This window comes from Petromyzon marinus, chromosome 19, assembly GCF_048934315.1.
Source record: "Petromyzon marinus isolate PM22_M1 ecotype Great Lakes invasive population chromosome 19, UKy_Petmar_22M1.pri1.0, whole genome shotgun sequence".
NCBI lineage: Eukaryota > Metazoa > Chordata > Hyperoartia > Petromyzontiformes > Petromyzontidae > Petromyzon > Petromyzon marinus.
In genome coordinates, this window is record NC_133685.1 from 12,394,047 (window position 1) to 12,412,456 (window position 18,410).

The 18,410-nt window shown below is 44.4% G+C and overlaps 2 protein-coding genes across 10 annotated transcripts in view; both read right to left on the reverse strand.

Moving 5' to 3' along the window:
• Nucleotides 1–472, reverse strand: part of BCAS3 (BCAS3 microtubule associated cell migration factor) — a 35,208-nt gene extending 34,736 nt beyond the window's left edge. For 3 of the 6 annotated variants that reach the window (XM_032956820.2, XM_032956823.2, XM_032956816.2), the window contains exon 1: nt 319–471. The gene's annotated coding sequence lies outside the window, so the exon portion shown is untranslated. Of the gene's footprint in view, nt 1–318 lie in introns of all 6 variants that reach the window. The other 3 variants (XM_032956821.2, XM_032956818.2, XM_032956822.2) reach the window with 2 other exon arrangements.
• A 2,192-nt stretch (nt 473–2,664) lies between these two features.
• LOC116943711 (uncharacterized) overlaps nt 2,665–18,410 on the reverse strand; it is a 49,324-nt gene continuing 33,578 nt past the window's right edge. For all 4 annotated transcript variants that reach the window (XM_032956805.2, XM_032956803.2, XM_032956804.2 and 1 more), the window contains 10 exons: nt 17,511–17,619; nt 16,226–17,095; nt 14,797–15,068; nt 13,818–13,926; nt 12,641–12,931; nt 11,866–12,101; nt 10,416–10,510; nt 9,468–9,525; nt 7,440–7,561; nt 2,665–6,191 (listed from right to left, as the gene is read on the reverse strand). In XM_032956805.2, the coding sequence (XP_032812696.2) occupies nt 6,154–6,191; nt 7,440–7,561; nt 9,468–9,525; nt 10,416–10,510; nt 11,866–12,101; nt 12,641–12,931; nt 13,818–13,926; nt 14,797–15,068; nt 16,226–17,095; nt 17,511–17,619 (2,200 nt within the window). In that variant the 3' untranslated portion in view covers nt 2,665–6,153. The remainder of the gene's footprint in view (nt 6,192–7,439; nt 7,562–9,467; nt 9,526–10,415; nt 10,511–11,865; nt 12,102–12,640; nt 12,932–13,817; nt 13,927–14,796; nt 15,069–16,225; nt 17,096–17,510; nt 17,620–18,410) is intronic.

Sequence of the window (18,410 nt, forward strand, 5' to 3'; positions counted from 1 at the left end):
CCGGCCAACGGCGATAAGTATTACTGTAGAATTTAAAGTAGCACAATCGATGGGAAAGATATTTTTCAACATTTTTTTTTCTCAAAGTCGAATCTGCACGCCGCAAGTGTCAAACCTGGGTTGACGCTACGCATTAAGCGGCCCTCTCGGCCACTGCAGTAGAAACACCGATTTAATTAAAACAATTTAAAACACCAGGGGGAATTAAACATCGTCGTCGTCGTCGTCGTCTTCGTCGTCTTATCCTCGAACTGTAACATTTTTTGGGAATACATTTCCGTGAGGGGAAAAAAAACCGATCAACAAAGCCAGACTCACCTCGACACAAAGCCCAGCGCTTGTCAGCAAGGGGTTTGTTTACATCGACTTCTCGCGAGATCTTGCGCGCTCGCTTGCGTGGAACCACCTCGCCCCCTCCAAGCCTCGCGAGATGTCGCCGTTGCGGGGGGGGGGGGTGTGAAATAGGGCGGGTGGAAGAGGGGAAGGAGGTGAGTGGGGGGCGGTGGTGTGACGTAAGATACGGCGGTCTGATTGGTCGGCTGTGTCGGCCAATAGGAGTCGTGCCCTTTTGTTCACAGATCCATGTTGTTGGGGCTATTTTTGAGACGGCGCTACAGGTTAGGTGTGTAAATTAAATAGGTAATTTCGTTACATTCGTAGTCTGTAATTGGTATTTAAATGACCCACCACAAAAGTAATTGGTATTGTGTGTCAAAGCATATGTTTATTTTGTTTAACAAGTTGAGAAATGACCAGAGAGACCAGGGTTAGTCTCATTTGCGAGGTTTCCTGGGTCATCAAAATGAAAAAAGTGAAAACGTGGGATAAAAATACAACAATCAAGCGAATAGAAATCAGAGAACAAAAAAACTGCATTATAATACTGCACACACATAAATATGAAATAAAACTTGTCACGAAAGTTGGCTCGGACTAATCTAACTTAAATTACACAAAACACTGAATTTGTAATGTGTGCCTAATTTTAATGACTCAAGTAAAATTAGTATTTTGCCAATCTGAAATGTTTTTGTAATGACATACAGAAAAAAAAACCTCTCCATGCCAGGCTAATTGAATGGAGAACATTGTAAGTTATGGGGGCTGTCCAGCATACTGCAAATAAAGAATGCTTATTATATTTTTTTAGATGTAGTTAACGTCCAACATTTTAATTACGCATAATAACGTAACAGCAGTTGACTAAATATTTACAATTAAATAACACAACTCATTCAGTCACCATCATCGCAAAGCAGAGGTGGAGGGCTCAAGTTTACTGGGTTTGGAAAGCTGAACACATTTTCCTCATGGCCTTCAATAATGTATGTTATTGTAAAATCGTACCACTACAGTTTAAAAAAAATAATCTGTGGCTCGAGTTTCCTGCATGGTTGCTGGCTGGGCTCCTCTTCACCCAAACAATAACTCTATAATCCATAAAAGGGTTTTTGTTTTTGCGGTAGATCGCGCAAATATAAACGTGGCGTTAAACCCACCAACACCGTTTCGCCCATTAGGCGGCCCATTAGGGGCGAAACGTCGGACTCGATTTGTAAATGTTGGTTCACTCTCGAAAACACACTGGTGTGCTGAACTAGTAACGAATTGGCATACTTTGTTTACGTGACAAACCTTACAAATTGACTGTGTAGAGTGGTGGTGGGTTTAGCGACACATTTAGATGTACGCAATCTTACCCCAAAAAAAACTTATTGTGGATAATACAGCATTGCTCTTTGGTTATTTCGGTAAAGTCACGTAGAAAATAAAATAAAATACGACGTTTCGTTTGCAACACAAGCAACAATCATCAGGTAAGAATGAATGACAAAACACAGACAGAAACAACATTCATTCGACTCCTAATATTCGCCTCTATGGCTACCCCATATCACTCATCTCCAAAGTCTGAAATGTCACTGCCAAACTCTTCACCCACACCCATAAATAAGATTGTACATATTCTTAGTTTTTTCGGTAAAGTCACGTTGAAGGGAAACAACAAAATAATATATATAAATATATATTATTGTTTTATATATATTTTATTATTTTGTTGTTTCCCTTCAACGTGACTTTACCGAAAAAACTAAGAATATGAATTACTGCAGTCACGAAAGCTTTAAATCAAAATTTAAGACTGTACATTTTTACCCAAGTCTCTGATTGCTCCACTGGCTCCCAATCCAATCCTGAATCAACTTTGAGATCACACCACCTCCATGTACTTGCCCCACTGAAGGCCATCATCTAGCAGTAGATTAACAACCGCGTTTCCACCATACATCTTAATTACGGACAGCGCATTATATATGCGATATTCACTGCAAACTGGTCTGTTTTGATACCTCAAATAGCTTTCATGGTTTGACATAGTTCCAAACAACTGATTGCCAGGATATAAATAAATGGCTTTAAAGCACAACACTTTTGGGTGTTACCTTTTGTTAAAATTAAAAGGTGTTTACCCTAAATAAAAAAAATCCGATTGGTTTCTGTCTTAGGCAATGCAATAAACGAATACTGTACAATTATACAACAGGCTTGACCAGTGGTGACACTTTGAAGGCTTAAACAGGTGCAGCATTTGCCTGCTTATAAAACCGTGCTTCGTGGAAAGGCACGAGTAACTCCATGGGAAACACAAGTTCAGAAGGTGCATTCAGAATTAGAATATTTATTTATACCGGAGGAATCGAACGAGCTATAAATATATTTTTCACATTTGTCCAGTAGGTTGTTGGTTCCAAAACGTTACAATAGAAAAGCACGATAATTGAGGGGTCACAAGGACATATGTACTCCCTTATACACTGCAGTCACAGCGATGGGCAACATTTACATCAGAATCATTGGCTGGTAGAGGACACGCGTGTTCTCACTGTGGTCCCGTGGATTATTTCTCCGGGTCTTCCCCTCCACATTTAGAAACATGCGTCTGCATTATTTTTATTAGTTTGCTGCTAAAAATTTCCACAAGTCGCTATCATTTGTGGTCAGGCGGCTTCTAAAAAAAAGATAATCGCTCGGTGAGCTTTACCTGGTAAGACAAAAAGCTTAGTTTTATTTGTATCTATATTTAAAGTGATGTTTATACCTTCCTTATACTTTGCACTCCTATTGTGTTTTTGTATTGTTCATCGTTATAACGTTCTGACCCGTCCTCCTGGACATCTGTGAAAAAGGGCTTTATAGCTCATCGGATACTTCCAGAATATATTCTGATTCTGACATTTGATTAATAAACATCTCTATAATCGTAATACAATTGAAATATGTTCATGCCAGGTATACACTTGTAAAAATATATACCTTATCTTTTATGATTAGTTAAAACGTTATTATTGACAAATGATGAGACGAGACATTTACCCATTTGCCTTTAAAATAATTAATTTATTTGGCCGGTTCAGTGGTTGACCAAAATGTGTAATTTTTAGGTTTCGGCTAACGCCACCGATGGCACTTTAACAAAAATATAATAAACTTAAAAGCATGACAGATTCATGTTCAAACCAACATTGGGGAAAATCAGAACGTGAGCAAACTTCACAGTGCTATAGCACTGTAGCCTAAAAGCACACACTAGTAATGTGACCTCGTTATTGCTGCTCAACACGTTATTTTTTATTGCATGTACAGGGTAGATATAAGGAGTACAAGCTCACCGTAAACACATTCACCACACAGCAGTGGCAGCATATTCTGTGCCATTTGAATCGCAAACACACCGTTTCCAAAACGTTCATTGTACCCTCGTAAATACAACACGAAATATTGACACGAGATTAATTTATAGACTTATAAAACTATTTTATTCTCTTTATTATAATTACAATCGTATCAACATTGACAACTCAACGGTCTATAATTTGTTTCAAGTGTACAAGGTGTGATGTGGAAATGGACAAGATTGGCTGGAATTGTAATGCTGGACTGGGAAGAACCCGTGGGGGACCATAATTGTTCTCTGTCTGAGACTGATTAGATGCCAGTTGCACGCACCAAAAAAAATTCAAGTGATTTCCACCGAAGGAATTTTATGAAAATTGCCACAAGTGTTCTTGAGAATTGGCCCAGGCGCTGGGTAGACATGAGATGTTATGCTTCTTTCAGGGCGGCTTAGAGCGATCCCCTCAACATAAATGACACTTGCTCAAAGTAGCATGAAGGAGTTGCATAGCTATATACCTCACACTTGCAATACGGAGGTGAGCTTTGTTTAAACGAAGGCAACAAGTGATACTCAAATGTGGGTTTCGTCGGTTGTGCTGTACAGCCCTCCGATACATTTTCTGGTTGTACCGTGTGTTGTTCAGCATGATGTCCAACATATCGCTGCATGTGCTCGGAGCTTGTTGAGAAACTGAATGTTTTGTTGAGTTTCTGAAGAAGCTCCCTGGACGTAGACGTCAAGACTTGTCTAACAACACGCAGTACAACCCAAAAACACATCGCAGAGCGATAAGGCAATGTGGAACTAACTGTAAGCAACAACCGCCCCTCTTAATAATTTTAAAGGGGATTATGATGTTCAGAGAAACCTATTGCCATGGGCTGAATGTTATGTTCACTTTGACATTCACAATCGTTTTAACGTTTTTGAGATGACATGTAAATACTGTAGCCGATAACCGTTGCAGAAGAGTCTCTGCTAAAAGATAAAGTTGTATATTAAGTTAATATAAATATGGAATGTTTGCATGTTTGTGCAAATAATTTTTATTTCCGACCTGAGATTTTCATTATATTAATTACATTGCATAAGCTGCGATGCATATCGTGCAAGTGTGGATATAGCCAATCCTTTTATATTCAGCGATGCTCATTTATAGATTAAATTGTATATAAATAGCAACACTAAATAATATTGATGACGAATTCATAAAATAGGAAAGAAATAAAGTATCGATTCTGAATGATAAACTTTAGCCCATAAGAGTGTTGCTGTATGGGTTAGCATAAGTTATGCAAGTACTACACACTGTAGATACTACAGTAATTACTCATTTTATTTCAACATTGATTATGAGACTATCTTAACGGGGGAGGGTGAATATAGCAATATTCTATAATAAATAAAGTAGTAAATAAATAACTGCACTCTAAACACTGGTCTCCAAATTACAGTCCTTATGACCCACCATGATATAGATTTCCATGTTCTCTGCTCAACATACAAACTATATAATTACAATGCTACACACATCGGTGTTAAACACGTCTCCTCTCAGATTGCCAATTGAAATTAAGATAGAGATCTTGTGTGTGTGTTTCAGGTGATCTCTGTAGCAAGCTTAATCCAAAACAGCATTACCTATATCATGCGAGGCGTGTTTAGAAATCATCAGGTACGTGCTGAAGGTGCTGAAGGTAACAACTTAATTTGTGTTTGGACAGAGATTGCTAGACATGGGAAGGTATACCGTGTTAAGTCGTGAGGCCTGGAGTTCAGAAAACCCTGCACTATAGAAATATAGGACTGTGAAAATTATCCCTCAACTACTGGAACGGCAATCGTGTTACACATTAAAGTGCAAATTCTCGACTTCGACAAGATCTAAATAGGCTGTTACAAAACAAGACCTAAAAAGTGTATTTCTACGTTTGATCAACTAAGCCTATCACTCAAGCTTTGAACATAAATACATCAGAGAAAAGAAACAACGTGCCACCTTTTTACGTGAAAAAAAAACAAGACCACTTTAATTGTTACCATTTCAGCTAACAGAAAGGGCTGGGTATATAAGGCTTGAGGTATAGAGATTGGGCTAGGGTTTAAGCTAGGACTAGAGTTGCACCTTGTGCGAGGGTTTAAATTAAAGTTCATTGCTAGAGGTAGAGTTATCACCGGTGATGGGATCTCTACTTGAATTTAATAATTCTTGTATTGCACTACCTTGCACTGAAACAACATCATTACCTTGTAAAGACCAGCAAGTCGCATTCCAACTAAATTAAACAGACACAAACACAAATACAACTAAGTTATATTTCTTCATAAAATATGTATTTTCTGACCGTGGTGTCAAGGTCTTTCGAGACACAGGGGGCATTGAGAACTAAAATCAATGTATTATTTAGTTAAGCACAGTTCATTGGAAGTTGAGTTGGAGGCGCTTTCTCCCGAAGACAAAGGAGATGTGCAGCTCAGGGCTTCTTGGCCAGACGTGAAAAGGACGACGTCTCTGTACCACGCACAACACAAGCAGGACATGTTATTATGTATGCATGTTTGCACTGTGTGAAAAGTATTCCATCCTCAGTGTTTATCAAAACCCCACAAACCAGTCCTGAACAGCAGGGTTCTGGGAACCAGTTTTCAGTGAACTGAATGCACACCCCCATTCCTCCCCCCACCCAATTTCAAAGACCATTTTTTGTCAATGTCAATTAACCTTCGCATACATCATGTCCAGTGTGGTGGACTGCTACGTGATCACGCCCCATAACTTTTTGTTGTGTGCAGTCCTTTTCCCGAGGACGTCAACTGTTCAGTGTGGCCACCTAATGGTGGAACATGTGACTACTACGGCATAAACGGTGTAAAGCTGAGCTTGACATTCAAGGTGACGGCTGGTGGACACTCCGTAGTCAAAATAATAGACGTGATCAGAATTTTGTGAGGATATCTTATGAAAAATTATCAACTTATTTTGGGGGAGGGGGGAATTCATGCACGAGAGTGAAACGAAGACAAACACCCTCCCCCCCCCCCAAAAAAAAAGGTCTTATAGATACTTAGCCAAGCTGTGCATTCAAAGCAATCCGATACAAGTTGAGATTTTTTTACGATACATATATTTTTTTTATTAATAATGCTCTATTCATACAGAATGCCTCGTAGAGTCTTAAGACGTTTTAAGGAAGGTCCTGTCCATTGCCAATTCAATTCCTAAGTGAAATGAGAAAGGAAACCAGAGTATGCGGAGAAAGCTATACGAAAGAATAACAACACACAAAGTTGCATGCAAACACATTCATCTCATGACACTTCAGAACAACGCCACCACCTGCTTGATGTTACCAAGAATTGTCAACCATGCGATTTGGACATCAGCTGACGTTATGGTTTTTCTTCCCCCCCCCCTCAACCCCCAATTACTCCAGAAGATTGCGATTAGATAAAAGGTAAAGTTGCAGCCCTGTATTTGCTTGCTCATGCCACTGCTGGCAGAAGGGCCTCCACTAGATGGAGCTCTAGAGGACCAATCTATATGGTGTTTCTGGCCTACTCTTTCACACTGGCCAGAGTATATCCATGCTTACCCCACACCTGATCGACTGTGGTTTTTGCCCATTTATACTGCGGGGTAGACAGAAGTGGAGGGAATTAAGACGAGTGCCCATTATTTCAATTGCTGTGCAGGGGACATCCACCGGGGTTTTAAGCATGAACCTCTGCAACAAGCGGTGAACACGCTACGACTTGGTACCTGTGTAGTAGGGCCCCAGGCGCAGCTGGATGGACTCCAGCTTGTTGATGAAGTCGTGCAGGAAGGAGTCGGGGTTCCTGTGCTCCTCAGCGCAAGGAACACTGTGGGAGGACCACGGTGAGCTGGAATACAGCGGAGGAGGGGGGGGAGGGTGCTCAATCATGAGTGTATAACTTTACAGAGAACTCACGCCGTTGCCTTTGTTATGTTGTAAATTTTTAAACTTTTTCCAGGTACGAATTTCTGTTTTGAATGCATGAGGTGGGGCTTTGTTTCACGTAAGCTGAAGCGAGGCAACTATAAATCTAATTTTTGAAACGACAGCAAAATTGTACCAGCATAAAAATCTGGGCTGAGATATGCTCAAAAGTGGTGAACATAATTTTTGGGGGGGGGAAGAACGGTTAGATGCCTTTTATCAAGGAAAGCCTCACTGAGTTTTATTTCAGGAAGGTCCTGCACTGGGATACTTGGCCAATTCTATGACATGAGTGTTTGGCATGTCAGAGAAAATCGGAGTGTCCAGAGAAACCCATGAATGACGAATTAACAGTGCACTGCACTGCTTTTTCCTGGCGAAGACCACGAGGCCGGCCCAGGACATGCTGGCGGGACTATGTCGCTTGGCTCGCCTGGGAATGCCTAGGAATTCCCCAGGAAAGCTAGAGTCTGTCGCCAGGGAAAGGGAGGTTTGGACCGCCACTACCCAACATGCTGCCGCCACGACCATCACCAAGACAAGCGGACTGAGAAACGAACGAACCTCCCAGCCCAACCCTATAACACCTGGGATTTCCTTTCCGTCTCCCATCCAAGTACGAACCAGGCTCATCATCCCGCTTCACTTTTATGATCTCAAAATATTGGGTGCATAGGTTCTCTCCTTTTTCTAGCAACAAAATAGGTCTTAGATGTTAAAACACCAAACTGAAACATTTTACAAGGAATCATGTCTGCATTAACCACAATACTTGTGGTCAGAGACAGCTGTCTCTGGTGTGGACCAATCAGTTTCAAAGACAATGCATATATTAGAGTGTTTTTTGTTTGCATTCTGACCACAAGTATTGTGATTAATGCAGACATGATTCCTTGTAAAAGGTTTCAGTTTGATGTTTTAACATCTTAACACCGCTGTTTTGTTGCCAAAATAAAGGGGAAAACCTATTCTCATATTTTGGTACTGGCAAAGGAGGTTTCATGATATATTGGGTGCATTTAGAGTAATTTGACCGTAGGTATACATTTTATTGGGGCAGTGCCTAGGATTAAAAAAATATATTTCAGGGGAACGCCAACAAAGGTGCCAAAAAAGTAAATAAATTTTAGCAGATGCATGTATGTATGTTGAACTTCTTTTGCACCGTACGTAGCCAACCGCGCTAATCGGAGGTGCTGAAACCTTGCATTTTCTTGGACACATCTCAATCTGTTTCACACTGGATGCTTGAACATTCTACAATATCAACACTGATCTTCCACACTAAACTACAATATTTCCGGCAAGGTCCTGAAATATCTACCACACCCTGTTATAAGCTTCACCATCTATGCCTATATTCAAGGGTGAGTGTACGTATCAACGTTAGTTTATCTGTCAGGAAAATTCAAGGGTTAAGGATGATTTTCTTTAGGGGATAGAGGCAGGGCGAAGGTCAGCACTGGGCCATTACCTACTATAATCACCCAGAAATGTCTGTCCGTCCCGCACATGACGTCACTCCACGAGGCCCACCCCCCCCTCAATAATATTCATGAGTGGGTGGATTTTCACTCTAACACAAAGGAAGGTCGAGCACTCCACTTGCCGCACCCCTCCCATTAATAATCATGAGCGGGTGACGTCACTCCACATGCCGCACCCCTCCAAAATAACCATTAGTGGGTGACGTCATTCCACATGGGGCAACCCCCCCCTCACTAATAATCATGAGCTGAACAACTTTTCTATTGAATATTTCAGACTTACTGCAAGCAATATACACCCGTCCTTGGACGGGCAAAAAAGCTAGCGGTATAAGAGCTCACCAGTTCCAAAAGTGTTCACGTTCTACTTCATCCAGACTATGACCACGGTAGTGTCGGCCTGCAGCAAAACACAGACACGGGTTACTACTGGTTCAACATTTTCACAATGGCAGGTGCGTCAACCATTACAATTCACACCACTGTTGGAATACATAAATAACAATGACCTCACTTGGGCACAAATTAACCTGGAAACCCAATTTTAAAAATACAACTATAATTTACAGGCATATGAAGCTGAACACATCTCAAAATGTTGTACAAGAAGAAGGCAATGCATTAGGCAGAGGACTGCAATTGGGAAAAGGAAATCAGAGGGAGGATGCTCATTTGTACTTCTTTAGAAAATTGTATACACAATCAACATCTTTATTTATCCTGGATAAATCAGATGAGCTGTGAAATTCCTTTTCACAGATGTGCAGTTGGGGCAGATCATAAAGCTACAACAAACAATACAGAGAAAAACGATAGGACTGCTAAGTATAGGGAAGGGTAAGCAAATCGCGACACTTGTTATTTTGCCAAGTAACGCCCAGTGAGCATCAGTTCTCTTTCAGAAGTGACCTGGCCACAAATGAAAGCTCAACCAAGTGGATTATCACGTGGATATGTATAGAGGCCAGATAATGTTAATTGATGTTATAGGCAGGTGCGATATTGAAAATTTAAAAAGAAAAAGAGCTTCTTTAGCTCAATAGGCCATACACGCTTCAAGTAAAAGAACAGGTTAACCTCTCCCTGCAGACCCAGACGATCGGCCACCCGTGCATTCTACTTCAGCATTGCAATTATATGACCGCTTACACCTGTTGACATTGATATGGATCTTGTACCATCATGGTTGGGGGAAAATGTGCGCGTTTGAAGGCCTGCCTTAATAGCTTTTGGTTTGTTTACAGTGTTGCCATAAGCATGCCGGTGCTCGTAATGCGACGGAACTGTTACCCGGTGTACTGAACGCCGCCACGGGCATGTCAACCTTCCAGCCATGTGCTGTACAGCCTCTTTGCCGCTGCTGTTTCTGCAGAAGCATCCTCAATCTGCAACGGAGGACAAAAAAATATTGTGGTGTTAATTTAAAGTGCATAGGACCTGTTTTAAATTAACTTGCCCAAGGTGAAGTCCACTGCACAATTTTTATCCATCTCATCTGATCCCACTCTCTTCTCCCCACATCACACAACACCACACCCGAAACGAGGGTTCTTGAGCCACAACTATAGAAGAACAGTTTAATTGGTTTCCCCTTACATTCTGTATACATCTCTTAGCTGACACCATCACTTTCTGCAATTTAACGCAATAGGTAATATCCCAGGATCACAGATTTAAGAAACTATTCTCACTTCTATGTACGTGTTTTACTCTGGTCGCTTGATCTGTCCATACGCCCGTTCTTGTTAAACATTGTCCAATATCCGCCTTCTTTTCCAACGTCTTGGTTTTCCGCCAAAGGAATCCTCTTTCAAATCACCTCTTCCAGAAAGCTGCTCCCTCTCACTACCACCGAACTAATTCAGATTATCTTCTTTGGTTCTTTCGGTAAAGTCACATAGAATGAGAATAAAATAATAAATTGATAAAATAAAATAACACAATATTCTCACGACGTTTCGGCCACAACACAAGCGGCCTTCACCTGATGAAACGTCGTGAGAATATTATTGTGTTATTTTATTTTATCAATTTATTATTTTATTCTCATTCTATGTGACTTTACCGAAAGAACCAAAGAAGATGAATCCTTGCAGTCACGAAAGCTTTAAATCGAAATTTAATCCAGATTATTTTATTCCTCTCGCTAATTTATTGAACGAGTTCACATTCTCCTCCCAGCTGTCGCAGCACCTCTTCGTCAGCTTAAAGAGCGACGAAGCCGAAATAACCCCCTCGGTCTGTCTGTCGTATACAAACCTTGTTGCTGCAGCTATACTCTCACCCTTTTGTTCAATGTCTTATTTATTACATCAATCCAACTCGTCGTTCCTCCCTTTGCTTCTCATTCTTTACACAGATAACCAACAGACCCTCCCTCCCCTGCTGTGGGTACAAGACAAAGATCCCCCGAAAAGCCTTTAGCATACTGTTCGGGCAAGTGCTGTTAGCGCGTAGCACCTATAAAGGCCGGCACGGCACACGAGAGGGTAGGTGGCCAGTACCACGTCCAACCACCTTTGTCTCCCTAATGGCGATGTTTACACCGCACTAGGTACTCATTTGAGGCTAAGTCGACCTAGGGGAGGCCCAGTACCGGTTCGGATAATCGCCACCGGTGCTGGCTGCGAGCGGGAATCGAACTCGGCTCGCCCAGTTCGTAGAACAGCCGCGCTAACCGCTACACCGCCACTCCCCACAATACAATACCACAGCCGCGGGTGCAATACACAAGCTTCACCTGCAGGTGGCGGCGACAGCCCGGGCCACGACGCGGAAGCGCCGTCGCGTAGCTGCGTCGGCGGCCGTTTCCCGCGCGATGAGCAGCAGCTCCACGCGAGGGCGAGCCAGCAGAGCGAGTGCCGGCTGCTCCGTGCCAGCGAAGGAGCCGAGCACGAGCAGCAGGTAGCGCTTCTGGTGAAGCAGGGCGCGGCGCTGGCTCTCGGCTCTCGTGAACCGCCGGTGCAGCGACTGGAACTGTGGTTGGTGCAGTTGACAAGAGGTGGGGATTTACAATATGCCGTTAAGAGTGGGGGGGGGGGGATTTACAATATGCTGTTAAGAGTCACTAATTTTAAATTATGAATTCGAATGGTTTGGAAATAAACATATATAATAAGGTCAAGGTGCAGTCCTGCAGATGCTTGCTCATGCCAGCCCGCTGGCAGAAGGGCCTCCCCTACAGGGAGCTCTAGAGAGCCCCTGCATAAGGTATTTTGGCCTAACTAATCATTGCTGGCCAGATGTCGTAGAAGTTGTGGGAATCGGCACACTTTAATCCACCTAGAGTAAGTCCACCGTGGAGATGGAGCAACAAGATCAGCTCTTGTGTAGGTGCTAGACCACAGTGGCACCGTGTGACCATGAGGAATGGTGATGACTTGGGGAGACCGTCAACTAGCAGTGGACAGATCATGGCTGACGATGCTGTTGACGAGCCGTATGCTGCCATTGTAATAAAACGCGCAAAATATTAAATAAACCCTCTCGTCGTGTAAAAGAGAGTTTGCACTCGCCTTTCCGATGGGAACGCAGAGCATCGCTCGCTCTGTGGCCGGGCTGCCGCGGCTGGCCCTACGTGGCGGCGGCGCCGGCTGGCGGTCGCTCCTCCAGGTGGGAGCCGGCTCGGGGCCGCCCGCGAGCCGCGGGGGCGGCGTACACGCGCGCTGCTGCAGCAAGCGAGTCAGTTCCAGCACGACGGCGTTCAGCGCCTCCTTCTCCTCGGAGAGCACCGTCACGCGGCCGTACAGCTCGCTCAGCTGCCGCGCCACGCGGCCCAACGGGTCCCCGCTCGCCAGTTGCGAATCCTGATCGCCGCGCCGGGGACGAACAACGACGACGACGACGATCACGGTTTCAAATTACGACGTCGTCTCAATGCAATCGTTTGTCAAGATAATCTGCCTGAGTGCGACTTACGCTAACAGGTCTAACTGCAATCATATCTCAAGACGCTTTACAAAGAATTACAATGTATGTAGTTTGCATTGCAATAAACTTCTCAGGTCACACGAATGAGCTTCTGATGCAATGCTGACAGCGCTCTTTTATGGGGCTCCTCAATTGGGAATTTGGAGAGAGTCCTACTAAGTTGGGTTCGGTGGTACACACACATCTACAGCAGTGCTTCCGGGGCAAGGGTTGGTCAATTGCAACAATTTTTTTTATCTTATACCCCTGCAAGAACACGGCAACACCGCAAATGGGTTCGGAAAGCTATCTGTGCAGATCTTGTGAGTGTTATGCCTTCGTATGTGCGAGTCTTCTCTGCGTAGTCCTGCGCTCTCCCCAAAAAAACATGACCTAAAAATGAACTGCGAAAACAGTACCGCTTGAAAATGTATTGCGACTCAATAATGCTTTCCCGGATAGATAAATAAGAATGTCATTATGTTACTAAGAACAAATAACATTTATAAAGCACTTTTCTACAAGGCACTCAAGGCACTGGTTAAGCATGGTCTAGCCTTGAGCATGCATACCTCCTGGGCCCCTCCAGCCCGTAGGCCCCAGCGAAGTTGCAATGCTTGCTTTCTCCATAGCTATGCCACTGGTCATCAGCAAATCTGAGACGTTATCAGTACATGCCAACACTCCATAAACGACTTCTGAGGTTTCTCCCACAAATCGGGATCAGACGGAAAAAAAAAGTCACTCGGTGTGGAGGGGGAATGAAGGGGGGGCGGCCGTTACCCATGTCAGATCGGCCTCCGAGTGGGCAATCTCAGCGTCGAGCTCCTTCAAACGTCGCAAGAGCTGTGCCAGCTCCTCATCCCGAGTCAAGTCAAGCACAGAGATAACCCTGGGGGGCACGGCAAGAGCACAGAGGGCACAGTTACTTGGTGTTGTGTGAATGTGGCTGATGACAAATCGCCCAGAATGCACCTCATCCGGCACCTCTGATTAGCACGGTTAGCTACGTACGGTGCGAAAGAAGTTCAACATACATCTCGTCATATCTCGGAACCGAAGCTGGGTTTAACCTGGATCGTGATTTGATGGGCGACAAAAACATGCACAAATAGGTTGCTGTAGGCGGATGTCTAGCGCTGGTGGGCAGCAGAAGGACGTGCAGCAAAATCCATTGTTGTGATAAAGAATTTTTGCACCCTCATCTGCGATCCCCACCTTCCAACCCGTACCGAACAGCATTGTGAAGTATGGTCAAATAACCCCCACGACCTTTACTGCATGAGGGGCCCTCATCGAGTCGTTGATTGGCAAAGAGGGCTGTACGTGTGAATGAAAAGCATTGATATAGATGCCAAAGGCTCTTGTTAATTATTTATAATTGCCAAAATTGATCTCCTTTAACATTTACTTGTTGCCAAAGTAGGATCGAAAGAAACGTTTGCCAGAATATGGGCCATTGAACCGCAGAAAGTAATTGGCAGTTGTGCAACTGACAAGTGAAACCAGTGTGTAATCTTCAAACCTAAGCCAGCGTCAATGGAACATTTGACATTGGAAGCTAAATAAGCCAAAGCCTCGTTTGTAATTGGAGAAAATGATTAACAATGAACGCAAATTAGAGCTGCGTATTTTGACGCAGCCGACCATTAGAAACCATGGCTTGGATTCAAACAGGCAACCCCAATGTTTTGAGTTTAAATGGTGACCACTACGCATGTTAGCTGGTTTGCGCGAGAAGCAGCAAAACGGCTCAACATACCTGATGCTTATCTGGGCGAGCAGGTCTCTGGTGGTCGTTGACACGAGCTGCAGTCTTCTGCATGCACACTGCAGCAGACCGTGGCGTCTCGTGAGATCGGTGCTGTCGGAGGAGAGACCAGCTGTGCGACTGCTGCTGCTGCCACCGTCACATGCGACCAAGACAGACCCCTCGCTAGGCCGGGCTATGTCCCCGTTCCCATTGGTCATCTCCGTGTCAGCCGTCCCCTCCTCCGTCCGGGAGCCACTCAGGAGGGAAAGTTTCTCTGCAGCCTAAGAGAGAGAGAGAATTTGTTCGGTACTTAAATATTCCTGATGGCACTTTGTGAATCCACTGCTGGATGAGGGGCCGGCCCACCACACTGTGTCGGTCATGGGAGCCGTTTGGTCATACTTCACCACACTGGCCAGCGCATGGTGGTGAATGGGGGGCCTACGACCTGTTCGGATAATACTCATCACTAATCTTAGGTAAGTTCAGCAGTGGCCAGGGAATGAACTCAGGTAGTCGGGTTCTTAGTGCAGGACGCTAACCATGGCACCACCATAGCTAGTTTATACAGTATTCCAATACTGTTCGTACTAAGTATGGAATTATTGAGGACACCCTCTGCCCCTAGTTATTTAATAAACTGTTATGATTTAGCGTCATGATTTTGTTGCCTCATATTTCCAATCTCATTTGTTAAATATTAATGTTATATATCTATAAATAATATTGGTCTCGAAAGCCTATGTGTTAAACAGTGATTATTCTATTCGGCTCAATGTAATATTAATCGATTAATTGATGTTTTGTTATCCCTAAAATGCATTTATGTACCATTTTTATTCAGATAAATCTGTAACCAAACTATGGTACAAGTTTTCATGATTACATTTATATTCAGGTTTCATTTAGATATTACAATTATTATTTGTAAGCAGACATCTTACCAGAAAAAAAAAAAACAATTATCCATGCCATTGACAAGCAATACCTTACATATTACCTTTCGCACATCTCTCCCAGTTCATCACAGTGGATTGTGGACACACAAGACAAATATTCCCCATATGGCCTTAACAGGCTGTTTGGGGAAGTGCTGTTAAGCGAGTACCTATGAAGGCCGGCACGGTACACGAGGGGGTGGGTGGCCAGCACCACGCCCGACCGCCTTTGACTCCCGAGTGGCAATGTTTACACACCACATGAGGTACTTATTTGAGGCTGAGTCGACCTAGGGGAGGCCCAGGACCGGTTCAGACAATTCTAATCGATTATAATCGTCACTGGTGTTGGCATCGAGCGGGAATCAAACTCAGGTCGCTGGGTTCATAGCTCAGCGCGCAAACCGCTAAACTACCACTCCCTTTGGACACACACATACAGACACACAGACGAAATGTCATATAGATAACCCTGAACATATCCCATAGGTATGTCTCGCCTTGACACATGTGCTTGCTTGCATCTCTGTCCCAACTCCAGAAGCAGAATCTTCAATCACAGGCAGGCTCGGCCCATCTGGCTCTTCCCGCCGAATCTCCACGTGCTTCGATTGATCTCCACAGTCCGTGCCACCTGGCGTGGCTCCTTCCACCAGCTCGCAGGGGGATCCCGTCCTCTGCTCGACGTCCAAATCTCCTCGGCTCGTAGAGCGGTCGCCCCACGAGGGGACACTCCCAGCCACGTCCGAGTCGCCGCCGACAGCCGGGCGCGACCGCTCCCGCTGCAGAACCTGCAGCCGCTGCCGAAGGTGCTGACAGGCCTCTCTCTCCATCCTCAGAGCCTCCACGAGGCCATCCCTCTCCGCTTCAAGCTGCGTGCACGTTCCGCATGGCACTGCCACCGGTGGCGTGGCTCGTGCCACCCTGCTCGAAGGCTTCGTCTGGGAGGCGGGCTCCCTCTTAATGTTTGCGGACCTGCCCGCGGGCTTTTGTTTGTTCATCGTCTCTGTTCTGGAAAGCTTCCTCGTCTCCGCAGGGATAGTTCCCTGGGAGGGGGAGCTGCCACGACAAGGTCCAGATTTCTGCCAGCCTCTTGCCAGATGCTTTTGCGGGGGTACAGTGTCCGAGTGCAGATGCTGGCCTTGGATGGGATGTCCAGAATCTGCAACACTTAGGGCAGCCTTTGTGCACACAGTATCACTTTTTGTGTCCGTGACAGGCTCGGGCATCGGTCCCTCAAGAGCAGCCAAAAGCAACTGCTGAGATGGCAGATTTTTGGACATTGTTGCAGCGGCTTTGTCCTTAGCGACCTTGGATAACTGTGTTTGTTGCCTTCCGTCAGAGTCTGCATCTGAAGGTTCAGCTGCATCCTGTTGTATTACATGCAACAGAAGCACACGAATATTAATATAAATTTAGTTCATACCAATGCATACAAGAGTAAAGGAGCTTATATGAACAGAAAAATAATGATGGGGAAGACCGCAAATGAGATGGAGAGATAGGATTAATGAAGACCCGGAGAGAAGGGGAATCACGGTGGCCGACGCAAATGACGGTGGCAGTACTGAATGTTTTGTAACGTTCCCCACATTGTTACTGAAGCTTTAGGATAAGGGAATATAAACGTAGCTCACAGGGCTTCCAGAGTCACCAGTTTACGTTTAACAATGCACCAATCAATAAACTTAAATACATCCCTTCTCAATATTTACAATAATAAGATTACATGCGTGTACAAATAACAAAACAAAGATACATGGGAATGGGAGATCCCACACGTACCTCCTCGCTGTGCGGTCCGCTCTCTCCCGCCAGCTCCACTGCTCCTTGCAGTGTGGACATGCAAACTCTCAAGGCCTCCAGCTCCTCTTCCTTCTGCGCCAGGGCCAGCCTGTTTTGCACAAACAAATTGACAATTCAAAAGGTGGCGTGACGTGTCAGTTATGATAAACAAAGAACTGGGATGGCACCAGTTGATTGGTTCGCCAGTATCGTGCTGCATCACAGACAGGCATGCAGTTAACATCCAAGTTTTAAGCCCCCTGCTTGAACAAGGCTTAATTCCCACTCACAATACCATCTAAGAACCCTGCTGATAACCAGAGCCACCTGTCCAACAATTGGCTCCTCTGTTGGCTCTCTGCACCATCTGTTCAACCCAACGGTATATTTCACAGACCGATGTTCCTTCCCTGCCTAAAGGCCTTCCACCACGCTTGTTTTGGCCACTCTTTTTTGTAATGTTTCCCCAATTTAATCCCAATTGTGCTATCAGCATCATGTCATGAGACAGTACCCGTTCGATTCTCACACAGCAGTAGATCTTTTCATGTTCAAGATTCTTTCAAACGACGTGTGGTCCAAGCAGGAGGAGGCAGCACTTTCCCCACTCGCTCTGCATGAGAGTGTTGTGCTTCAACATGAATTGGGGCGCTACTGTGGCGAGATGTTAACTACCTGACTTGGTATGCCGAAGGTCGTGGGTTCAATCCCGACCATGATGCTTGTATATTTGGAGTTTGCATGTTCTGCCTGTGGTCGCGCAGATTTTTTTCCTCCGGGTCCTCCGGTTTTTTCCCTCCACATTTAGAAACAACATGCCTTTAGAGTATTTGCCAACTAAAAATGTACACAAGCCACTTCTTTGAGCTATCATTTGTGGCCAGGTTACTTCTGAAAAAG